At 45.2% G+C, this 25,697-nt stretch overlaps 1 protein-coding gene across 5 annotated transcripts in view; it reads left to right on the top strand.

Moving 5' to 3' along the window:
- The first annotated feature begins 3,779 nt into the window (after positions 1-3,779).
- The window catches only part of FLI1 (Fli-1 proto-oncogene, ETS transcription factor), a 166,700-nt gene continuing 144,782 nt past the window's right edge, over positions 3,780-25,697 (top strand). Inside the window, exons 1-2 of one of the 5 annotated variants that reach the window (XM_027877651.1) lie at positions 3,780-3,964; positions 5,565-5,645. In XM_027877651.1, the coding sequence (XP_027733452.1) occupies positions 5,607-5,645 (39 nt within the window). In that variant the 5' untranslated portion in view covers positions 3,780-3,964; positions 5,565-5,606. Of the gene's footprint in view, positions 3,965-5,564; positions 5,646-12,127; positions 12,195-12,922; positions 12,943-13,202; positions 13,457-25,697 lie in introns of those variants that run through there. The other 4 variants (XM_027877653.1, XM_027877655.1, XM_027877654.1 and 1 more) reach the window with 4 other exon arrangements.

The raw sequence follows: 25,697 nt of genomic DNA, 5'->3' as shown, positions 1-25,697 counted from the left end.
AGTAGTAATAGTAGTAGTAGGAGTAGTAGTAGTAGTAGTAGTAGTAGTAGTAGTACTTTGCTTATCCCCTCCTACCAAGTCGAGTTCCCATGGTGCTGAGTTAGAGGGGAAATTAGGACCCTGGGGATTTAGTTGGGCCAAGTTAAACAAGAGGAAATGCTCCCTCTGCCGAAGCTAGGTGGGGTTCTGTATGCATAGGAGTAGTCTGGCTCTCTGGCTTGTGTTGGTATACGAAAAATAGAGTCTACTGAAGCTCTCCGGTTCCATGAAATTCATGAACGCCTACAGCAATTGCTCAGGTCAAAGCTTCCTGGACCCGATTTTTTTTCTTTGATAACAAGGTGACAATGCTTGTTCTCAATTCAACAAACATTTATTTAGGGCTTACTCTGTTCAGAGTATTGTGCTAGCAGTTGGTTGAAATACAATGATTCGATGAGACTTGGTTCCACCCCCAACCCTCTTTTTTACATGCGTTTTTTGGTTTGTTTGTTTATTTTTTAGGGAACAAGTGAATGATCCAAATTCTTGCTCCATTTTTCTGCTCTGCTTCTCTATGTAAACACAGCCAAATTCTGCTCTGTTCTCAGATACGAGTCTCAGAATATTTCACACTAAGAAGAAAAATGAGCAACAATTTTGAACAGAGAGAGTTTAGTGTCCCAGGACTGATCAGTTCTAAGTCCAGAGCCCTGGGGACTCCAATAACCATCTTGGAGAGAAAGGCAACATAGAGCAGCTGGAAGTCAGTCAATCAACAAGATCTACCTATCTATTCATTCTTCTATTTTTATGTGTTTGTTTATTATGTGCCAGTCAGAGTGCTAAGCACTGGGTAAACCATGACAAAAATTTAAAAAAAAAAACAAGCCCTGCTTCAGAGAACCTACACTGTATCGGAAAAAATACTAGACAAGTGAAGAGACCAGAGTTTCCAAACATAAGCTTTGTGACCTTGAGAATGTGACTGAATCTCACTGAGGCTCAGTTTTCTTGTCTGAAAAAAAAATTGAGGACGATAGTATTTGCACTAATGACCTAGCAGGAAAGTGCTTTGCAGACTGGAAAGCTTTATGTGTCAGTTTGGGCTATTAAATGTAACCTATAAGCACAGCAAGGACAGGTAGGTGGTGCGGTGGATAGAGTGCTGGGCCTGAAGTCAGAGAAGACTCATCTTCCAGAGTTAAATTGGATGTCAGACACTTACTAGTTATGTGACCCTAAGCAAGTCACTTCACCTTGTTTGCCTCAGTCTCCTCACCTGTAAAATGAGCTGGAGAAGGAAATGGCAAACCACTCCAGTATCTTTGCCAAGAAAACCCCAAATGGGTTCGTGAAGAATTGAACACAAGTTGGAGGAACACCCCCCCACCAATAAATATCTGTTCAGTGATGGGGAGGAGATGAAGTGTTTGGGAAACCGGGGATACTCGAGTGGAGAGAGGTTTTCTTAAAAATTTCGGAACGAACCTGGAGTATCCCAGAAGTCTTTGGGGGGAAAGAGCCAGTGTTCTCTCACTGTTGAGGGATAAACAAGTTTCTGGAAATGGGCAATTGAGGCGATTACTTGGTTAACTCAGAAACATTGTTCCTCCCTTCCCCTACTCACACATCCCCAACCACCACCACCACGAATTAAAAAAAAAAATACACCCTCCTTTACATATCTGGATAATTTAGGAGAAAGCGAGGTTTAACTGGAAGCCTCAATTCTCTGCCCTCCTTCACTTAATGTTGACCTCCTACCCCATCTCAAAAGATATTTTCAGACATCCAGCACTACTAAAACATATTCACTCCTGAAAATTGGTATCCTATTAGAAGCGTGAGCTCGGAATGTGTGAGTGTGTCTGTATGTGTGGTTTGTGTGTGTGTTTCATAGTCAAGATGATGTTTTGTCTGTATTTTCGGTCTTTGGAGGACATAAGTAACTCCCTAACTTTTTTTTAAAAAAGATTTTATCTATCGTGGGGCAGAGACCACATCCCTAGTCGTAGCTAAACCTCGAGTCTTGTTTTCCTAAGAAATTGTCAGGAATGCACTGGGCGCTCCGAGCCGGCCGTCACTCAGCGCCGAATTCATAGAGCTGCAGTCACGGGTCCTGGGTTGGCCTTTCACCTCTCGGCTCTATGCGCTGCTCTTATTAAGCAGCAAAATGTTTCAATATGTTGGACTTTGGGGGAAGGCCCGGGAGAGAAAAATCGGGATATTGTTGCGAAGGAAATAATGAATAACCCTGCTGCCTGTTCTCTTACCCCCCACGTGGGAAGACCTGGATTTTAAAGTCGGCTTCCCCCCTCTACGGGAAGGCTGACTGGTGAGAAACCACTTTCTCCTCTGGGTCGAAGCCTGCCCAGAATCCCTTCCTATTTGAATTTCGTTGGGAAATAACTTTATGGTCATTATTCTTGGAGAACAAGGAGAGCAGAGCCGGTATTTGGTTCCGGAAGGGGGGGAAATCAAGGCGTGAGGGGCTAGAGTGTAGAATTTTAAGTCAGTGGACCAGGGTTCAAATGCCGATTCTACCACTTAACTCTGTGACCTTGGCAATTCTCTTAGTACCTCTGGACCTCAGTCTCTTCATCTGTAAGAACGAGAGAAGTGGAAGCTCAGACTTAGATGGCCTTTAGGGTTCCTTCTAGCCCTAAATCTAAGAGCCAACGATCACAGCAATTAAGAGGGTGCCCGCAAATTTATATTCTCTCCCTCTCTTTCCCGTCTCACCCCCCACCCCAACCCCGCCCTCACCCGGGTCTGCATCTGCAGCTCCTTCGGTTCCAAGTGGGTGTGTTCGAGGCGAAGCAGGGAAAGACAAGGAGGATTCTTGGTACTGGATCCCAAAACTGGGACCCAGGAGGGAAATGTACCAGAGTGTGAAAGGAGTAGAGGAGAGAGAACATACGTATCTCATCAGAGACGCCGGGGATCTGTTTGTGTGAAGAATGGCTCTGTTACTGTATAGGCAACTGTGTGAGCGAGCGTACATATGTGCAGGGTGAAATTTGAGACACCATATGAGGTTTTGTCTACACAGTCCAAGTAGAAGGCTGAGTAATTATCTGAATTATTCAAGGCAGGTAACCAACAAATGTTCCCTGAAGCAAACAAGTCGTTAACAGGAGTGTTTTTTAAAACTCCTCTTAGGCCAATCACCCAGGTAATTGCCTCAGCTCTCTGATTTTGACTTTGCCATTGTAGACACAGACTAAAGAATGTGTCTAGGAATGAGCTTTGGTTGAGTTGGCTTATCCTGGGGGGAACACGGAGTCCTTTGGATGGAGCATGATTGCGCTTTCAGTAGGAAACGCTGAGCAGTTGGATAGCTACAGGGTTTCATATATATTTTTTAAAAACTTGGAAAATTATCATTTTAATACAGATATTTGAAACTTCCCAGGGAAAAATAATCAGTTTAAAATAGGCCTGGAGCTCCACTCAGCGTTTCCTCTTGGCTTCTCAGTGAATACACATATCCTCACACAGAAGGATGGGTATAATAAGTGTATTTGTAGATGGGCAGGTTTGTTGTTTTAAAAATCTTTCAAGTGTAGATGCAGCCAGGGGGAGAGGGGCTGGTGACAGATGCTTGAATGTCCTGTTAGAACAATTCATCAGACAGCAGTTGAAATATTGATAAGAAAACGGAAATCAAATTAAAAGAGGGGAAAAGAGAGAGGAAGAGGGAGAGGGAGTGTTTGAGAGTGAGAGGGAAACACACACAAATCGAGTCCATTACTGAAAAGCCCCCTGAGGATATGAATGAGCTGAGGCAGGCTGTCTGGATGGGTTGGAAAGAAAGGAAAACTTTAACTTCAGTCCGGCTGAGGATCTAGCAAATTTAATCCCACAGACAAGGTATCAGTGTCTGAAAACACAGAGATTCAGAGGCGGACTGGGGCGTCACTTCCCATCCTGGATTTTCCACTGTTCCATTCCTGCTGGTTAAGAGGAAAGGGTGTATAAGGTGAGTGGCTTCTTTGTGCCCTGAACAAGGGGGTGGGTATATGAGATGGGGGAGGACAAGTTCCTCCTCTGGGCAATTCCCCTGGACTCCTTTGAATGAGCTCGACAAGAGGGAAGCAGCTAAAGGAGCAGACCTGGTTTTTCAAGAGTTTTCTCTGTCTTTGTGTCTGTCTGTCTGTCTCCCCTCGCTTTTGAGTTTCACTCTGAATATTTTCAAGACCCATAAAAAAGAGGGGTAAACCCCAGGGAAGGGTCACTCTGGGGACATGGAGGGAAGAAGCCAGGGAATCTCTGATCTGAAGAAATGTACCTTGTCCCTGAACGTGTGTCTTTCTGTTGTGACTTCAGGAGCCAAAGAAGCTGGAATTTGTTAGTGGGGGAAAAAGCAGTTTATCAGAAACACATTGGCTGCCGGAGAAGCAAGCTGCTGCCACGTTTAAAAAAGGGGGGAGGGAGAGGGGGAGTCGAAGGGTAGACAGAGACAGAAGGACAGACACAGACACAGAGACAGAAAGACAAGACAGAAACAGACAAAAAGAATCAGAGAGGGAGAGAGAGAGAGAGAGAGAGAGAGAAAGAAAGAGAGAGAGAGAGGGAGAGGGAGAGGGAGAAAGAGAGTTGTGTAGAAAGAAGACAGGAGCTTTGTCTCCCTGGAAAAGTCTTCATGAAGCATCAAGGTGGCTCTTTGGCATCTAGTGAGTAGTAAGTCTTCATCAACAGATAGGGTTGATGTGGATTCCTTTCCATTATCTACCTAGATAGCTCCTTTCTTAGAGAAATACTAAGAACTTTGAGACTACTAAGCACATTGTGTTGTCCCTTATGAATATTTTAACAGTATAATCTCCAGGGTGTCCTCAGGTATATATAGAGAGATTAAGGAGGGGACTCTAGTACTAGACCCAGGTAGACCAAAATATTATTGCCAAGGTTTTGGGGATGGTAGAAATACCTCGTAGGGTAGTCAGAGACAGCTAGAATCCTTCAAAGGAGATATATGGGACTTGGTGAACTAAGCCTTGGAAGGAGTAAATCAAGGGTGGAAAGAACAAAACCAAGAGTCTAGCTCTGAAAAATATCAGTCTTTTGCTTCACCTTGAGATATTTGGTACAAATGATTTTTCCCTTTACTTTTTACTTCCATCAGGCCCTCTTATTGACCTTTACTCCTTTCTCCTTTAATTTTCCCACTTCCCTCCCACTTTTTCTTAACATGGGGGAAGGTGGAGGGGTGCCCCATCTACAAGAACAACTACTTAAGCCAGGGAGTATGGGTGCAGGGGTTATCTGGCCAGAGAGCAAATGGAAAGGGGATAGTGGAAAAAGGAAAAGCAGAAAGGAATGAGCCTTGAGTTACTCATTCCAGGACCCTCTACTTTTATTCAAGGGAGTCAGTGGAGTTCAAGAATCTGATGCCTTCCACAGAAGGATATAAAAGCTCTCACATCACCATGCCCTGGCCTCAAAAAGCTTAGCTTTTTCTTCCTTTTCTCTGTGTCTCTTTGTAGCCTCCAGGCCCTAGTCTCTACCTAGGCTCCCGTTTCTACTCTGTCAGCCTCTTCCCCACTAGCAGTTGACTGACCTTGCTCTTTTTCTTCCAGGTGGATTCCCAGCCCTTCTCAGTCCATCCTTGTCCACAAAAGATGTTTCAAACTGTCCCAGACACATCGTCTTACGTCAAGGTAAGACATGACATCATCTTTAAACAGGTAATGACCACAGACCTCCTCCTGTGACCCTTATCCACTATTCTCCCCCCCCCCCCATAATCCCTTTCCTTGGGTGAGCAAGAGGAGGGAGAAGGGTAGGGCCCTTTGGTTTGTGCTTTCTGAAGGGTCTGAAGACTGGAGGTGATGGACAGAAAAGCAAAGACTGCCCTCTCCAATTTAAATTCAGCATACCCCTTTTAAGGGCCTATCACTGGCAGAGCTTGGTGCTAAGAGACCAGGTTGCGGATGGGAGATGTGTGTGTCTGTGTGTGTGTGTCTGTGTGTGTGTGTTGGGGGGGGCGGTGCGAAGCGGGTAAGAGATCCGAGATTTAGACGCAAAGTTTTGTCTTGTATCCAGGTGATCAGTGCTGTAGATAGTCTCCCAGTCATCATCACACTTAGGAGACTGGAAGGGCTTGGAGCCTCCTCTCCAAGCCCCAATACTATCCCAGCCTTCCCTGGGCCGCCCACGCCCTTCCAGTGTCCTAAGTGTGATGATGACTGGGAGAAGGGAACTACCTCTGTGGATCTCCATCCGTGCGCGTCCGCATTTGGGGGACTCCTGTGAGTGACAGCTTTTACTGTCTCGAGATGTCCTTCTTCGTCGGTGCAAGGTCTATGTGTCTGGTTCACTTTTTTCACTTCGTCTCCCCTAATCTTATCCTCCCTCCCACCTTCCTCTACCACTCCCCCTTCCTCCACCCCCTCCCAAAAAAGTATTGCCGCTATATTTGACTTGGTGCAGAAGGGCGGTGGGTATGGGTGTGGGTGTTTTCCCCCACAACAGCTCCCAAGAATGTAAACAAACCAAGGCGGGGACATCTGGGTTACACGTTTAAGGAAAGTCTACAGCGTGCCACCGCCCGGAGTGGGGCGGGGCGAGGCGGGGCAGACTTGGCGGACCAAGGGGAGGGGGGAGGGAGGAAGGAGGAGAAGTGAGAGAAGTAGGGAAGGGTCGTAACCACCGCCACTGGAGCAGTGGGTCTCCCTCCTTCCGAAAGGCGACCTTGAGTTCAACTGTCTCCTCCACTCCCTGTTTCAAGGAAGGAAGAACGGATGCCAATCACCTCAAACCATTTTTCCCTCCACCCTCTTTCACCCTGTTACTCATGTCAAACCCTCTTCCCCCAATGTACAAGCAGATTCGTGGAAACCAATTGTGCATGCAGGTACAGAGAACATGCAAGGGTGAGTGCGTGCGTGTGTGTGTGTGTGTGTGTGTGTGTGTGTGTGTGTGTGTGAGTGTACAGGAATACAAAGCGCACTGAGGTGAAGAATGCAGGTATTTGGTGCTTACACCCCAAGGAGATCCCCATGAACAAGTATGAGAATCATAGTGCACCCAACCAGTCGCCACTAATTTGCATGGGAGAACTACTTAGATTAGTTCGCACATCTAGGTTACTCTTTAGAATCTAAGGGCTTTAACTTAATAGTAGGGGCTGTGTGGATTTTATGCCAGGAAACTGAAGGGTATATCTGATTTTGTGAAAGTGTCTCTCTTTTGTGCACATTCTCAATTTTCAGGAAATTTTTATTACCAAATAAGTAAAATTATCTTAAATGAGTTAAGTCGGCATGTTGGAGCTACCCTGAACCAAAGACTAGAAATGTGGATGAGTTAAGTTCAAGGGTCTGTCCCCACCCCCTACTTTCCAGGAGTGCAGTACCTGTTTATAGACACCCCCCAGAAAAGGACATTTGGGAGTATTAAGCCTGGCCCAAGAACCCTTTCTAGGTTAGATAGGCCAGTAGAGGAGCAAACCAGGAGAAGCTGGTGCCGAGGACAGGAGCTGTGCAACTGCTGGAAGAAAGTTAAGTGCAAAAAACTCCTTTTAAGGGGGAAAATGGATTTTTCTCCAGCCACAACGTTTGTATTGCTGGACAAAGAAGAGCATTGATGGAGGCAAAGGGTCTGCATGCAAGCTACAATCTTGGGTTTGTTTCTTGTGCTCCCCTTTCTGACTGCTTGCCAGTGCGGGCACAAACAGCCTCCGGGTTGCCAAGCCCCTGACATTCCCCTGTCAAGTCTCAGTCCTGGAGGCTGTTGACAAACATTAGTGAGGCTTAGGTTGGTGGGGGAGCAGGGAGTGGAAAGAGTGGAGCTCTAGCCAAGAAGGTGACAGGACCAGGTACTCTCTCCAACCTCACTTCACAGCCTGTCCAAACCTTGAATCCCAGGATGGAGCCAACTGGCTGTCCAAGCTTCCCTCCTCAGTCACCTACTACCTGGTGAGGGAGAGGTGTCCATCCTAACACTCCTTCACTCCAAACTTTGCTATAGATAAAGATGGGGTGAAGAATAACTGGGGCAATGAAATGAGGACAAATTGGAAGGAAAAGAGGAAGATGAAGGGGGGGAAGGGGGGGAATGGAACTGCATGTTGACAGATGTTGGGCAAGTGCAAGGCAGAGAGACCAGAAAAGAGAATGGGTAGCTTGAAAGAGACAAGGGCAAAGGAGAGAGGACAGAAACAATTCCAGAAGTACCTTCTTCTCTAAGCACCTCCTTCTCCATATCTTACTCCCTTTCCCCTCCATTTCTTTAGCCCTTTCTCCATAATAGGTTGTCTCTTAACTTCCCAGTACCTTGTCTCTTGTCCCTCATCCAAGGGCCTTGAAATCTTTCTCCTTACTCTTCAGAGTAACTCACTCAGCAGCCTGGTATTGTCCTTCCAGAGAGGTATCCTGGGAAATGGGCGTATGAGACAGGGGTGAGGGTGGAGGAGGATTTTGGACAAAATCCCTTAGCTGTTAGTCTGTGCTTTTTAACAATTAGGATTGGGTGCCCACTCCCTCGAGGTCTTCCTACTGGAATTCAAAGGTACTTCAAGACTTGTGAAGCAGAGAAGGGCACTAGGTTTGGGGAGACAGCAGATCATTGATTCTCAATTCCTTGTGCCCCCTCCCCAAATACCCCAACAACCACAGTGTAGTTCCTCCCTGACCTGCTCTCTATGCACCCCCTTCACCTCCCACGTAGTATTTTTAACCAGCTTGGTGTTAAGGAAGAAAGAGCAGGGTTAGTGGGTGGGGGTGGGTAGAAGGCTTTAAATCTTTCTTCAAATCTCCAAGTAGATGAAGTCTGAGGAACAAATTCAAAGCAGGCGCGCCTGGAGAACCGTCTAACAGAAATATTCCCCAGCATTCAAGCGCATCCAGGGGCTGCTCGAAGCAGCCTTGTTTGGCTAAGGTCAGACGAGACTTGAGTTCTCCAATAAAAATAAATCTCAAATTAATTATGGCCTCAAGCGAGGGGCCAGACACTTGAAGCTGCAGCTCTGCAGTCTGGGTTTTTGGCATTCTCTCTCCCACCCCCCTCTCTTTCCTACTCTCCAGCCTCCCTCCCCCTTTACCAGTTAGCCTCTAAGTTGAGTCGTGGTGGAGTAGGGAGGAGGAGGAGACAGCAGCCAAGAGAGACACCCAGCCGGGCTTGGCATCTTTAGGGGTTTCAAGTGAAGGATCCACCCTAGTCTACAGGGTCAGCCTCAAAGATGCAGCACCTCTGAGAGTAGCTGCTCCTCCTTTCCCACAGGATGATGGGTACCAAACTGGCTGGTGCTAACTGAGGCCAGGGACAAAGAGTCTGGAAAGCTCTTAACCCGGTCAAAGAGTTGTATGTAAGGGGGAGGGGAATGGGGACTGACTGACAGACAGAGCCAAGAGACCTTAAGCTACATTTAATGGCTCTCCTCCCAAACTGAGCAAAGAAGGGATTCCTAATCTTTAGGATTTGGGATGTTTGGAAATGAGAATAGAACAGCTCCATCACCAGCCACCTTCTCCACCAAGTTCCCCTCTCTCCCCCAGATATCAAAGGAGTGTTCCCCACCTGCAAATAGATGCAAGGAGAGGAGCATACAGTCTCTATAATTCATTCCCACAGGTATTCACTTAGATAATTACCCGTTCAATTCCACATACAACATATCATTATAAGAAACCTTTATTTAACTTTTTTTTCTTTTTTACAGTTAGAAAATAAAGTCGCAATTGGTCCCTTTTACTAGCAAAGTTCTCCTTGGACGTAATAAATTAGACTCACTAGAATTTAGGGCACCTTTCCTTGATTTGATGGTGATGCTGGTGGTGGTGGTGGGTGCACGAGAGCTGGAAGAATTGAACATCTTTTAGATAAAGTGTACTCTGTGGGGAATTTGTATGAGATTAAGGAATCAAAACATATGGGAGGAGGAGAAAGAAATACAGAGAGAGGAGAAGGGAAAGGAAAGAAATTAGGGAGAAGTAGGTGGTGGGGGGGACGACAGGGAGAGAAAGACAGAAATCCTTCAGGGAAAGGGCTTATTTTTTTTTTCTTTTCACTCCCAGGGCAGTCTTCCACTGTAGCCCGCCTGACCGCAGGCTCTCTATCAATTTGTCTCAATGCAAACATTCGAAATATTCTGTTTGGCTGCTCGTGAAAACAATCTGAGCTGCCAGGATCAAACCATCTTTCCAGATGTCTGGTGGTAACCACATTAAACAGGGCAGAGTTGTTTACTGTTGTGTTTGGTTTGTTTCTTTCGGGATCTGGGGGGAGGGGGGAGGGAATCCAACATTATATGTCGAGTTACATAAGTGGAACTGAATTGTACACCAGCTTGTAAGTTTCGATGCCCTAGTGGAAACGACTTATTTTTCCGCAAAGTCAGGCGGAGTCTGGGGAGTAAATTTTCTTCTTTTTTGGATTCTTGGGAGACTTGGGGGCTGGTAACTTGGGAGACCTGGCAAAGACATAGGCGCAAGGTAAATTGGCTATTCAGAAACTAGTGCTGTTTATGTGTTACATAGTCTCTCCCCACCCCACCCCCACCTTTAAAATTGCTCAAACTTTGTCTAAAAGGCATGATCACACAGTTGTTTTCGATTCGATGTTCCAGTGAAAGACAGGGAGAGAGAAGGATCCTTCGGGTTATCTGTTTTAATAGTTAGTATCTTCAATGAAAAACGCAGGTCTCTCTAAAATGCTTTGAGGAAACCGGGGCGGGGGAGGGGGAGAGATGGTCTAAGTGATTGAAATGGTATTGGAATAGAAAAGGATCAGTGTTTTTGCTGGTGTTCACCTAAGGTGGGGAAGAAGCATCCGAAATCTCGTGCAAAATGGGGGGTGTATTTTAAAGCAGGGACTATGCTATAGTGATATGGGAGAGCCTCCAAACCATCGTGGAGTTGTTCTTTACAACTGGGGCAACTACCACACTTCCTTGCTATCCTAAAGAAGGGGGACCCTGTCTCCGTTTCTTGTTGAAAATAGAGAAATTTAGATTTGGGGAGTAGGTGAGTCTCTTTGAGGGGGTTCCACTTGGAGGTGGGCTCTTTTGCTCCTCGGAAAGTCTTGTTATTGTTTGAAGGTCGGAGGAGTATGGATTGAAAAGGAAACAATTTGGGGTTTGAAAGGATGTAATTCATTCTTACTTTCCCTTTAACCTCTTTCTTTTCTGGAAAGCATGTGGAAAAACAGAGGAGAGAGAGAGGGAGCCTGAGTGGGGCGAAGAGGGAGAGGGCCGTTGGAGAGGAAAGGGTTAAGTCTGATTTCTTTTAATTGAACTCCAGTCCTTGTGGCCCCAGGCAAAGGGGGGGACCTGACCCCGCTAGCAGTAACCAGATGTGGCGGTCTCGGGGGATCCCCGGAGCAGACCCCAGGATTGAGAAGCAGACAGGAGGAGGGGAGGGGGAGCCAGCCGCCGTTCCCCCTTCTGTTGGCCCCCCTATCCTCCCACCCCCACCTCGGCTGAGTCTCAATAGCTGGCAAGCTGCACCCGCGGCTCCAGGTCTGGTCACGTTCAGTCCCGTGTCTGTATCCGAACCGAAAATTGGAGCTGAATTGATGAGGCTAATTTCAACAGGGGCGAAGGGGGAGGGGGGAAGGGAAGGAGAACGAGCGAGCTCTACGGCTCAATTGCTCTTGAAGAAATAAAGAATTAATAAGTCACTTCTACGGCTGCCACGGAGAACTTTTGATTTTTTTTCTTTCAATTCACTTGGATCCCATTCGGATTTCCCCCCCCTGTCGGACTCTTAAATAAAAGTGAGAAAGTCCAAAGTGTGGTCAGGAGAGCGCTGGACAAGGTAACCTGTTTCTGTAGCACCCGGGAGAAAGCGAACCCAGGCTGAGTCCGCCCGCCAGCCCTCTTTCCCTCCCTTCGCGCTTCTATCCCGTTTTTCCACAGCCCTAGGGTTCCAGGCGCCCGTCTAAAGTGGGGGGGGGGGGCTCCGGGGCTCTAGACTATCGGGGTCCCGACTGTCTGAGCTTGGGCTGGGGAGAGGGGAGAGGTATCGCTCGAGACGATAGTTCTCGGAAGAGAGAAGTCTGTTTTCTTTGCAGTTCTCTGCGACCCTGTCTGGTGGAACGGGCTAGTCTGCGGTCCAATCCACTCAGTCCATTTGCGAGAGACTAGAGGGTTGTTTCGGGACGACAGTTAGTTTCTCCCAAAGGCATCGACGTCTCGGCAACCCTTCGGGAGAGGTTGGAAAGCATGGGTTGGCTTTGCAGCCTGATGTCAAGAATAAATGGCTTTTGGAGTAAGTGCATTGGGGCTGGGTGGGTAGTTACCCCAGCATCACCTCCCTCCCCCTTCCTCCAAGAAGATCTCCCGGGCTTGGAGCTCCCTTTAGTACCCCTTCTCTGCTAGTCTCCACAGCAGGAGGGCGGCTTCGGGCTACGGAGAGAACTCGTAGAAGTTCGAGGCGAAAGGGAGGGACGTTGGGAGACTGTCCTTTCACGTAAGAACGAGAGTGCTCCAAGCTTAGTTTGGGGAAGAAGAAGGGGAGTCTGAGGGGGTGGGGTGGTTGTGAAGTTATTCAAATATCCTCTTGGTGTGCTGAGCTGCTCCTGGAGGAGTATTTGTCTGGTCTGTGAAAAATTGTGAACATAGGGAACCCTTGGAAATCATCACTGTGCATGAGACTTTGAACGATTATTGTTACTACGATTCTGTCCTATCTACATCGTTCCCGGTATTCATCAGGTCATACGAACCCAGAGAACTTTCCCGGGTTTTTTTCCCCCCTCCAAAGTTTTTACTCCGGCTGGAAAAAACATTAATGAAAATATCTGTGGGAAGAGACGGAAAGTGAGTGAGTCAGGAGGGTTGCGTTCAGCCAACAGCCCCAGGGAAAAAAAGGAGCGGGGGGGGGGGGGGGGGGGGGGGGGGGGGAGAGAGGCAAATACATTTCACACTTGACTTTTTGGGGAAGAACCAAGGGGTATGTGACTTGGGGGGTCGAAGACTCTGGGACTACAGGAATCAGACTGAGCACGGAGCTGAGGGTGGGTAGCAGTATTGTTCTAGCGTAGCTCTTATCTCCCTGAAGCGAGTATCCTGTGTGTGCCGCGTATGAATGTATCTACAGTATCTACGTGTATATTTATATAGTGTGTGTGATGCAAAAAGCAGGACCGGCGTAGAGGAGGGAGAGAGGGAGGGAGAGGGGGGAGGGGGAAAGGAGAGAGAGAGAGAGAGAGAGAGAGAGAGAGAGAGAGAGAGAGAGAGAGATAGGACTTCCTCTCCGATTCGCAAAGTGAAGTCACTTCCCAAAATTAGCTGAAAAAAAGTTTCATCCGGTTAACTGTCTCTTTTTCGCCCCGCTACAACAACAAACGTGCAAAGCGGGGAAGAGGGCAAGGAGCTCACTGGGGGGACGCGGACAGGGGGCCAGGAGCTGGAGAGGTGCGGGAGCGGAGGCAATCCGAAGGGGCTGTGGGGTTAGGCTCTAACCGGGTCAATGTGTGGAATATTGGGGGGCTCGGCTGTAGACTTCGCCAAATGGACGGGACTATTAAGGTAAGAGTCTGAAGAGGGGATCGGGGCTGGCGAGAAGCAAAGGAGCTAGGTTGGGGGAACGGGGGGGCCGTCAGGCTGGGGCGTGAGGATGCCGGGGTCCGGAAGACGTGGCTGCTTTTCTCCTCTATTCTCCTGTTTTCCCTTCAAGTTTCTCCTTTTTCCGTTCTGGTTCGAAAGTTTCGTGCTGGGGGAGGGAAAAGGAATACCTTAGCAGCTCCCTGAGCTCCCTATGATTGGGGTAACTCCTCCACAACCCCCAATCGGAGCCGCGGTCATCCTGTCCTACAACCGGACTTCTTCCTCTCCCCGAGTCCAGCGCCTTCCCCTCTCACTTATTGGTAGCTGGGGGTGATGATAACTGGGGTGGGGTTGGGGACGACCCTGGAGACATACAGCCAGGTAGCTGAGGAGGAAGCTTGGCTAAAAAAAGCTTCCCCGAGTCCCATCTCCCCTGCAGCCCCCGCCCTGGGGCACTCCCCTTCAGCCTCCTGGGATCTGAGGAGCAGAGGGAGAAGCCGAGGCAGCTAGGTTGTCTAGTGGGCCCCAGGGCAAGCAAGTGGATTGGTTTCAGCCGGGCGGGGGTGTGTGTGTCTGTTTGTCTGTCTGCAGTGGGGCTGGTCCAGATGTTAGCCCCTGTTTACATGTCAGCACTGGGCTGGTTTCCCTTCCTTCTATGTTACTTATACTGGCTCCGGGTCCTCTGAAAGCCCTGAAGCTGCCGGGCTTTACCTGAGACTGGTCGTCTTCTGCCTTCTTTTCCAACTCTTTGCGCCCCCACCCACCCACCTCCCCATACTTGCGCCGTCTTCATTTTTTTATTCCTTGGCGGGGGTGGGGGTGGGGGGCAAGGAGGACGGGACGGAACGCGGGAAGCAGAGAGGAGAGTGGGCTACAGGCGTTGTTCTCTGAAGGAAGGCCCAAGTCGGTTTGGTGAGAGAGTAACTGTTCAGGAGGCGGGAGGCTGGCGGGCGGTTCAGAGCTCAGCTGGGAGCAGGGCCCAGCTGCCCAGAGGGACTCTAGTGAGAGTTGCTGACCTCTCCCAAAGTGTCACCTCTGTTCAGCACAATGGCAAGCAGAGTGGTCGATGAGTGTTTGAGTGTATTGATACTCGAATTCTGTTTTTATTCCATCCTCTTTTTTCCCTGGAATTTCTGGAGAAACATGAGGGGGGGGCACACATACCCACACCCTCTCATGCTCCTTCCGCACATACACAAACGATGACCTTATAGATCGCCTTCAGCAAAGGCGACAATTTTCACGTCTAGCCGAACAGCAGATATACCAGACCAAGACTGAGCTATAAGGATGCCGGGCAGCCCAGCACTAAGCAAAGAAAGTTTGTCTGGAAAAGCCATTAGCTGGTGAACTGGGGGCCAGGTTTCTCCTTAATCCCCAAGACCTAAAGGAGAGAAACTCCCTACTTGGTTTGGTGCTTTTAAAGACAAGGTTGGAGATAGTGGGTTTGAACAATTTCAAAAGATGCCTATCGCTTGGGTGGGGCCTGATGAATTTTTTTTACCCCTTTGCCTTCTGCTTCTGAAAGCCGAAATTTGCTGATCTGGGGAAAAGACACTAACTGCAGGAACTTGAAATCTCTAGATTAGATGACTAACTGATTGTAACAAGTGTAAGTAAGAAGGGAGAATATGTGAGAAGGGGATGCTTAAGTAGAAGGTGCATGGGTGGAAAGTGGGAGCAGGAAGACACCTGGATAGATGCTAAAAAGAAAGGAGGGGTGGGGCTAGTTTAAGAAGGCAAGGGTCCTACTTTCTGTTATTGAAGTGGTATAGATATCTTTAAAGTTTTCCTGACTTAGAAAAAATGTTATTCATATCTAACAAACTAGATTTAAAATGCAGTCACTCTGTTAAAGTGGACATTTGCTACTTATACCTATCCAAGAAAGTCACCCCCTAAAGCCGGAAGGGCGGGAACATGGCTCAGGGTCTTGATTCTTACCCCCTAAAGAGAAGTGAAGCAATAGTTCTGAACGACTCAGACCTCCAAGCACAGGCCTTTAGCAAAGGGAGGAAGCTGTGGTCTTTGTACCCAGAATGTGCCAGACTCTTTAGACACACGCAGTGACTGAAATGGGCAGTCACCAAAGCAACCTCTCACAAGTAACTGGTAACTGGTCTCCCAGTCCCAGAGAGGAAAATTAAGTCCATTCCTTTTAAGAAGGTAGGGCAAATTCTGTGAATTCCTCTTTCCCATGTGCAGGCGTTGGCAGGGACAAATTTGTGTGTTTGATTCCAGCCCTTATATACCTGGCTAAACAAAGCCACTTGAGGAATGGTGGAATCTTAAAGTAATTCTCTTTAGCCACCTAAACTCAAATCTTTGATGGCCTGTGCTCTGGGCCACCCTCATTAAGTTTTGGCACAAATTCAGACCCTTAAATCATCTGCAAACAACAACAGAGATGTTGCATTTCAATTGCCTCTTTATGTTTCTCCCATTTGAATGGGAGAAACCTAGACTAGTTTACAGTAATGTCCGTGATTAGAAACAATATAGTATGGAGGAAAGAGCTCTGGACTACAGAAGAGCTCGCTCTGCCACAAAATAGCTGTGATCTCCTTCTGCTTCTCAGATTACATAATCTCTCCAGTTCTTAGTTTCTTCATCTGTAAAATGGGGAAAACTTTTTTCTCCAAATGCCTTTGATGGTTATCCTGAAGTTTAATGGAAGGGTAAAGTGCTGAAAATTTGAACACATGAATCATTCACAAACTAAACCGAATCCTAGCATTTTAAAATTTCTCGTGGTGAGCAATGTTATATTATCAGGGAGGCAAAGGACCTGAGTTGGAACTCTGAACCTATTTATTGCTTATTTGACCTTAAAAAAAATTTTCCTCTTTCTGGGCCTCAGTTTCTTCATCTGTATTATGAGAGGGTTGAATTAGATGATATCTAAGGTCCCTTGCAATTCTAAAGTCTATAGTTAGACTGGACAACAAGCTCTATACCTCCTTCGTTTCTTTGATTCTTAGTGGTGCAGAGTTTAAAAGGAAATTGTGTTTTCACACTTAAAGGGGAAAGATAGCATCCAACTGGCAAGGCAGATGTAAGGACTCTATTTCCAACGATAACTTATTTTACTGCTCCCTTCACTGACCCTGCACCATTGTTTCCCATCGGTTCAAGAGCCTCCTTCCCTGTGGCTCCTCTCATCTGTAACCTACCTTCCTGTGGCTATCTGCTTCATTGACTCTCCATTATTTTTCAGATTTCTTCAGAAAACACATTTCCCTCCTTTCCTTCCCCTCCCTTCTTCCATAATCTCCTTGGTGCCCAGTTCTTAACTCTGCTGCAAGGTCAACAAATTGCTCTCCATGAATTTTGAGAGCCATCTGATGGGTTTTTTAACCACACTCTTTCTACCTGCTCTATGGATCTCAGAGACAAGCTTCTGTCCTCTCCAACTGCTTCCTTACCTTTAACTTTCACTATTCCTTGGTGTGCACTGGTGCAAGCTTTCTTAGATAAGGTAGTGAGGTGCAATTGAAGAATGCCTGGAACTAAGTGTGGTTTTTGAAACCAGGTCATTTCTTGCAGCAGTAATCAACATCACATGCCTTTCACCACTGATAATATCATAGTGAGGAGGCGGGGTTGAGTGTTGCTTAATAATATAATTTAACTTATAGTCTATAACAGGAATAGGTAATGGTTCTACCACTACCTAGTTGTCACAATTCCATGCTTTCACTCTCCGAAGAAGAAATACAGTGTCTATTATCATTATCTGTGTTTGAGTCATATCCCCCTTACAGGACTAGAATTTCCATGCAGCTGGCAGGCACATTAAGATTTTGTGTATCCCTCAGTACCTAGCAGAGTCCTGTGCACACAGTGGGTGCTCAATAAATATTCATTGAATGACTGAATCTCTTAGAAAGGTAATTGGAGCTAGAGTCTTTAAAAACATAGGGCCTTGTGAGATCTGTACAGAACTGAAAGATCCCAGGAAGAATTCCAGGCTGATCTGGCTTTCTGGTCCAAATGCCTCTGAGGCTTATTGAAATATTTTGAAAATATTTATGTGACTTGCTATTTCAAGAAGTAGAGGGCAAAGCCACGCTGCAGGATCACCAAAAGCCAGTCTTTCAAGTCTACTTTAATCTGGACATACATACGAAGATGGAGTAGAGTTTCTCCAGGCATTTGTTTCTATGCATTAGAACTACCTTGGAGTACCTTCAAACCCTTATCATTGCAGGTCTAGAGAGACTTTACAGAAGAAAGATAATCAGGCTTTTAAAATAATAAAATCACAGAACTTCAGAGCTGGAGGGAATGATGATGGTCTTTTCATATTTTGCTTAACTATGTATAAAGAAACTGAAGTCCAGAGAGGTTGTGACTTGCCCATGTCACACTGCTCCTTGTTTTTATTATCACAGCAACAAACTGCCTTCATTCACTTTCATTAGGATGACTTTTAAGGGAGTGTATTCTGTGAGTATGTGGTCACATATATATACAGTTGTCAGTCCAAACACATTTGTAAGAATATAACACAAAGGTCTTCCTTGAAAAGAAAACCAAATACTTCTATGTTAGTGAAAAAAATTAAATCATCATATCTAGAATAATTTCCTATCTGCCTTCAAAAATTCAGATTCAAAACTCCCATCTTATTCAGTTTTGTGTCTGTTACGATTTTTTAAAAAGCCTCAACCTGTAAGAAGTTTGCTTTCCTATGAACAAAGTCAACTTACAAATTGGGTCCATACAAATAGGCCAATTCAATTGAAAAGCCAACAGGCCTGCCTATAGGCTACATATGGGTAGGCAGGCTGAAGACCCATTTGACCACTCCACAAAAACTATGATTGGCTTTCCATACATTGTTCTAACTAAATACAATTCATTCAGAAGCTCTAGCCCATAGCTTCTTCACTCTTCTGCCAGACTAGATATATTAAATACATCTTGAACAATAATGACACTGAGATTCAAAGTTTCTGATTCCCTTTCCATTTGTGAATAATAGATGACTTTGCTTGGGTTAGGGAGTCATTTAAGTCTAAGGAAGCCCATTAACCATAAATGAACCATGTGTCTAAGACCAAAATTGTGCAGATTCCATAAAGCATATTGAACAAACACCCATGATGCCAGGGGACCAGGAAGGGTTCCTGGAGGTTTGAATCTTTGCTACCCCACATAGGCCACCTCTTCTCCTTTTAATGTGCCAAAAAAGTAGATATCAGCCTATAGATCCCATCCTGTCTGAGACTTCAGATTCAGGTTTTCAGATTGCGATAGCTTGACTAAGACTGCCAGGGATCAGGGTCTTAGGATGGATTTCTGTTCTAATGGGGGTCCTAGAAATGACAATGGGGTTCAAGAAAAATGTAAAGTCACAGGTCTGGGGAGGGGACTTCCAACTAGGGTCCCATGTCCCTGAATGCCCCTGTGTGGTTATGGCGCTGCCAGGGTTTACAAGGGAAAAACCCTTCATTCCCTTTCTTTTAAGCAGTGTGTAGAGTTAGCACTGTGGAGGTAGAGAAAAAAAAGAGTTTTGGTTTTGGTTTTGAGAAACACAGCTTTTCTTGGCTTGTATTTAGTGAAACTGTCTTTCTAAGTCTTTCCTTGGCCTATTGCTTTGTGATAAACTGGTATTAATGGAGGCCAGCACTTGTATAGACACATAAATTAAGCATCCTTAAACTTTTTAGTTCTCTTTTTAGTTCTCTTAAAACCTTGCCAGGTGTCAGTCCTTCTATAGGAGAGTGTAGCCAGTTTCATTTTCGATTGCTTCATATTATCTATCTTTCTCTGCTTGATCATTAATTGATTCATCAGGGAAACACATCAATGAGATCATTCTTTATTTAAAAATATTTTTCATATGCTACCATTATGTCATATTATCAAGCCCCTAGACCCCAGCATCAGTCACATATGTACTTATAAGTTTTCCCAGGACTTTTGGTTTATCCATCCAAATACTCCCATCCCCTCCTCTCCGAGGCAAAAGCAGCCAGCTATTAAGGGAGAAAGTTAATTGGTCCACTGAAAGATTAGACTTGTAACCCCAGCCCCATTAGCACTACCAAACCTTACTATTCTCAACTCAGTCCCTGAGGAAACTGAGATAGAGAGTAGGTCTCTGACTTATCTGAGGCTACCAACAAGTTGGTAGCAGAGTCAGAATTAGGATCAAAAAATTCTGAGTCAGTGATGGCCAACCACCAGGCTATGCTGCTATCGCCTGCCTTTAAGAACATCTGTCTATTAAACAGAATCTGCTTATGAAATATAGCAGGATGGGGGGAAGCCCTATTTTGTATTATCCCCTACTTGTCCCTTTTACTCTTCAAAATACAGTACATATATCATGTCTTCTTAGTATTCTACTAGTTTCATGAGGTTTCTTTTATACTTTGGTGATTTCTTTTATGTATGCTTAGTGTCAACAAAAAGTGAATAAGCTCTAGGAACTGAGACAATTTTTAAAAGGTTAATTTCCCTGAAATACAAATCAGATTTCTAAAAATATTTTGAATTGTCTAGCATCTTTAAAATACCCACTTGAGTCTAATACTTCAGCTAGATTCTGCCAAACAAATCTGTAAATAATTGTAGGATCATAGATTTAGAGCTAGAAGGGCCCATAGAATAGTTTTCTAGCATCATTCCTCAATTTTACAGATGTAGTCATTGAGGCCTAAAAAGGTTAAGTGACTTGGCCTAGGTCACTCAGATAGTGGGTGGCAGATCTGGAAATCAAATACAGGCCCCTGACTCTAAGTTTTTTTTTTCCCTACATACTTCATGCCGTCTCTATCTGACATGAGAGTAGTCTCAGAAATTGTCTGCAGATGCATCCTCCTGATAGTTTGGAGCCTCTTCTGTATTGCTTAAGATCAAAACAAAAATTCTGAAGCATTCCAAATTTTCCCAAAAGGGGAAGGTGTGGTGAGAGGTACCCAACTTCTCTACTTCAAAATCCCAGAGTATGAAATATCTCCCCAGCCCTCTCAAAGTGAATTAATATTAGGAAAATGAACCGCTTTTGCAGTCTCAGGTCCCATTTACCAGTGTTATGTGTCCAATGTAATGAAAGGCCTTATGTCCCATCCCAGCACATATATGCATGGGGCCAGAGTTAAAGGTGTCACGGGAGCCTTAACCTAGAATTTCCAGACATTTGTGGGTTTAAGTTAGACAGAGAACATTCCAGGAACATAGTTATAGGGTCTGAACCTATATGCATATGTATACTGTATGTGTATAGGAGTCTGAGTGTGCAATGCTCACTTTTGTACATTCTCTTTCATGTAACACACATATCAAACCAAACTGGTTATGCGTAAAGAATTATATACACATTTATAAGTAGTCTTTAAATTATATTGGTTGCATCCGTCTAGGCAGTATTCATCTTATGTTTACCAAAATATATATAGGGCAGATTAATATTCATCCCTAGGATCCTATGCCTGGCCCAAGAAAATATGATATAGTAGAAAGGAAGCTGGCCTTAGATCCAGGAAGACCTGTATTCAGGTACTGCCCCTTATACAGATTGGCTGTGTGATCCTAGGTGAGTCACTCAACTTGCTAGGGCTTTAGGTCACACTCCAAGATTTGAATGTTCTGCCCATGCTGACAGAAGCTGGTTGTCATCTGGGAGTTCTTTGTCTCAATGAGGTCACTGATCCAGTCCGTCCCCCCATGTCTCTGCCTGAAAATTCACCCCTCTTCTCTCCTTGGCCACAAGTAGGGTTGCTGTAACTAAATCCTACAGAACAAATAGAAATATGGATGTTTAGAGCTGAAGGCAACCTTCAAGATCTTCTAGCTCAACCTCTCATTTTACAGAAGAGAAAACTGTAGGCTATGGTATGATGACCCCCCCCCCAAACCAATAGCAGATAGTGAGAGTTGGGACTTGAATCCAAGTGAACAGACTTCTGATCTTGTGCTTTTTCCATGAGACCACCTTTCCTTCTAGGAATAAAGTAGAACCATGAATGGTGTCTATCCAGATTCCTAATGACCTCTACAAAAGGAGGTGGTCTATGTTATGTCTTTGGACACTAGTTCAAGGAGATTTCTTAAAGTGGATCTTTAGGGAGAGTTTGGGTTCTACCCAAAGGCAATGTCTAGGTCAGACCATTCACCATATGGTGTTTATATCCAGAAAAATCAGGGTTTTGGCCAAGTGCAACCTTCTTATTGACATTTTCCCTCCATCTCCTTTTCCTTCCTTCAACACTAGCAACTGGTGCCTTAGCTTCTCTATTTGAGAAAAAAAAAAGACTATCACGGAGTTTTGGAACCCATTTATAAAGGAAATGCCTTTAAGATGATCCTGGATTGGACTTCAGAAACTTTGTTTTCTGTAATAACTCCCTTTAACAGTTTATTTGGGTCAACCTGATACCTTCTCCCTACATCTTAGAGCCAACATGAGTATTCATGAGATGACTGTTGATGACTGTTGAAGGGACCTGGCTCTCCAGAGTAAGTACTATATGCATTTCTCAGGCTTGGGTTGTTTTCATTGCTAAGTGACACTGGAGCTGTACTAATCCTTCTGCATTAATGCAAACTAAGAATAGGGCCTGGCTATGCTTTGGGGTCTTAAGCTATTTTCCAAAGTTTGGTCTCGATTAAAACCCAAAACACATTTGGCCCCAAGCGCCTTTCTCCTTGACTTTTAAAAAATCCTGTTTAATTGAAGGGAAATTGAATTCGTCTGGTTCTGATTCATTTACACTTAGTCCTTAAAAGACAATATTTTGAGGACTTATTTGATGTCCAAGAAGAATTTTGAGCCTCATAATGAGTTTTCTGGGAGGATTTTTTTTTCTTAAAACAGGAAGTAGTGCTGTGCTGTGGGCAAACACCCTCAAACCCTGAAAGGGCCTGATTCAACCTGAAACTTTATCACCTACCATTTTGAGTGGGCTCTAAAGGTGGCAGAAAGGGCCCTTCTGTACCTGGGGCTGATCCCAAGAGCAACAAAACTACATGAGCTATGACCAAAGAGGTACAGTCAACTGGAGCACTGATGCAATTATTTGGATAATTTATGCTTGAAGTCAGATTCAAACTCAGATACTGAGGAAAAAATAAGGTTGGGGGGGACATAAGACTAGCATGATCCTGAGAAAGTGTCCAGTGAATTAAGTGAGTTGCTCAAGTCTTCCTGTTTCTTTTCTTAAGCAGGGGCAATGTCTAGGACTCAGGGCTGGGGAACCTGCAGCCTTGAGGCCACATATGGCCCTCTAGATCCTCAAGTGTGGCCCTTTGACTGAATCCAAGATTGACTGAAATGCCTGGCTAGGTTTTCTTTGCCTAGGAAGTATTGCCTCTTTCATGACAGGAATGGAGGTAGACAAGAGAAAACGGTAGTTATAACCCCTGCATTACCTTGGCACACTGAAGGGACAGAGAATTTCCCCAATTCATTCCTAATGTCCAGAAGATGTCAGGAGTTTCTGTGGTATAAGAGAGCATATAGATGCTTCACATTTTTGGCCCTCTATACCTCCCACACTCGGAACCTCCCCCTTCTCCCATTTTTTTAAAACAAGATGCACATATAAGCTCCTTGTGGGTAGGGATTGTTTCATTACAAATAGCAGGCACTTAATAAATGTTTGCTATTTGACTGAGACACGTGCCTAACACACACACACACACACACACACACACACACACACACAGAGGAAGAGAGAGGGAGAGAGAGAGAGAGAGAGAGAGAGAGAGAGAGAGAGAGAGAGAGAGAGAGAGAGAGAGAGAGAGAGAGAGAGAGAGAGAGAGAGAGAGAGAGAGGGAGAGAGAGAGAGGGAGAGAGAGAGAGGGAGAGAGAGTTGGAGATGAGAAAAGCAAAAAAAGAAGAATGATGAACAAGACAGGAGAAGGTTAAAAGGAAATCCTCATGAAAGGCCCATTTTCAGGCTCCGGTTTCTTCTGAATGACACTTCTTGTTATTTCAAGGCTGATTGACTTATAACTGCATCCAAACCCACCTCACATCAGTTCCTTTTATCAGCCCAAGTGAGACTTCCTGTGGACTAGCATGGCTTCCTGATGTATTTCCTTTTTCCTTTGGCAGAACAAAGAAAACTATAGCTCCAAGGATCCTTGGGACTGAACATAATGTTAGCATTGAAAAACTTTTTCATTATTATTTTTTTTTAATTCTGAACATCCGTAGCTGAGGGTTGCTGCATCTGTGCCCTGGCATTCAGCATGGGGTCTGGCACATGGGGTGAGGCTGGTGAGAAGGCAGTGTGGCCTTAACGGAAAGTGATCACCCTGACCTTTGTTCCAATTCTGGCCCCAGCTGCTACTTAGAGATGTGACTTTGGGCTAGTCCCTTAATCACTTGGGCCTCTGATTCCTATAAAATGACCCACTTGTCAGTCTCTAAGTCTGTCCTAATATGTTGTGATTCTGCAAGTCCCATTCTTTATCGGCATGAGGTTGTTAGCTTGAATGAACCCATCCTCAGTGGGTGACAGCAACTCTCCGAGGGAATAGTGCTTCAGTCTTCCCTTCCATAGGCAGCTAGGTGGCACAGTGAATAAAGCACTGGACCTGGAGTCAGGAAGACCTGAGTTCAAATTCAGCCTCTGATGCTTACTAACTGTGTGACTCTGGGCAAGTCACTTAACCTTTGCTTGCCCTAATCCACCAGAGAAGGAAATGGCAGACCACTCCAATATCTTGGCCAAGAAAACCTTACAGACAGTATAGTCCACAGGGTCAGGAAGAGTCAGACATGACTGAACAACAACAATAATCCTTTCCCCATCCTCTTTTTCCCAATGCACATCTAGCTGGGGCTCCTCCTCCTTAACATCCCCAGTTCCTTCCCCATATCCCACAAACACACACACTCACCTCATTATCACTAAAAGATCTGTTCTGATGGCAGCCTTCAAAAGAGACCAAAGTTAAGAAAACTCCTCATATTTATATATTCTGTTGTTTTAAGGAACTCTGAAAGCTTTATTCATCTCTCTATACTTTCTAAAAACCTGAGGAGATAGAAACAAGGGAAATGACGTTCCTCACCAACAAAGAAGGAAATTGAGTCATTGTAAGAAATAAGGGTCTTGCTCAAATTAAAAAATGAGATCATAACAGGTAGCAATGAAAATTGAACCCAGATGTTCTGACTTCTGGACAGTAGGTGTTAAAGAGCATAAAGAATAAAGTCATAGCTGGAGGGAATGTGGAGTGCAACTAGGGATTTGTCCTAGGGTGTTGGCATGAAGTGGGGTGAGGATGGTTCTTCCTTGCAGCCTCTTTTCCACATAGGGGAGAATGGGAGAGGAAGAGTCCAAGTTTCTGGCTGGTCAAAAGTCAGGGTCTGCTGGAGAGATCCATGAGTGGCTCTTGGCAGAGGGGCAGTGCAGCTCCTGGAAAGCATTAGGTTTGTGTGGTCAGTGGGCTCACTTTCTTCCCAATGAAAGGAGGCCCCTCAAAGGCCTCAGGTTAACAGAAAAGAGGTATCCTTTTCTGGCCCTCATTCCACCTGGGGAGAGAGGGCACTCAAGGTGCTGAAAACACATTTTGTGTGGGGAACTGTATCTAAATGTACTTAAGTCAGTCAGTCAACAAGCATTTATTAGGCTTTTACTTTGTACCATGCACTGTAATAAGTTCTGGGGATAAAAGGGCAAAAACTGCCCCTGCCCACAAGAAGTTCATCTTCTTATCTTTTGATATATAATCATTAGCAGATTGCCAACAGAAAGATTCACAAAGTACACCTAGTCAGATGAAGAAAATGATTTGGATTATTTATATATCACCTAAGAAATGGTTTTCTCTGAAAAAGTCATCCATCTGTTTTGCTAATGAATCACCAAACTAGAGGGACTCAGGGATATAGGGATATGGGGAAGCTTAAAGGTTGTCTTGTCCTACTCTTTCATTTTACAGATGAGGAAACCAAGGTCCAGATGAGTTTCAAAGCTTGCCCATCACACAGGTAGTAGTAGTGGCAGAATCTAGATTCAGACAGGAGCCACTAATTAAATGCAACACTCTCCCTTTGTACCACACCACCTCTTTCCCAGGGTTGGGCTGGGTCCAAGGAAATCTTTCAGGTACCAGTATATTAAAAGGTGTGTAGGACCTGTGACCAATCCTATGCTCTTCTTTTTTTTTCTTTCTTTCTTTTTCTTTCTTTCTTTCTTTTTCTTTCTTTCTTTCTTTCTTTCTTTCTTTCTTTCTTTCTTTCTTTCTTTCTTTCTTT

This window comes from Vombatus ursinus, unplaced genomic scaffold, assembly GCF_900497805.2.
Source record: "Vombatus ursinus unplaced genomic scaffold, bare-nosed wombat genome assembly UNPS02014813.1, whole genome shotgun sequence".
NCBI lineage: Eukaryota > Metazoa > Chordata > Mammalia > Diprotodontia > Vombatidae > Vombatus > Vombatus ursinus.
Note: the sequence above shows the minus strand (reverse complement) of the source record. Positions and strands in the feature narration are given on the sequence as shown.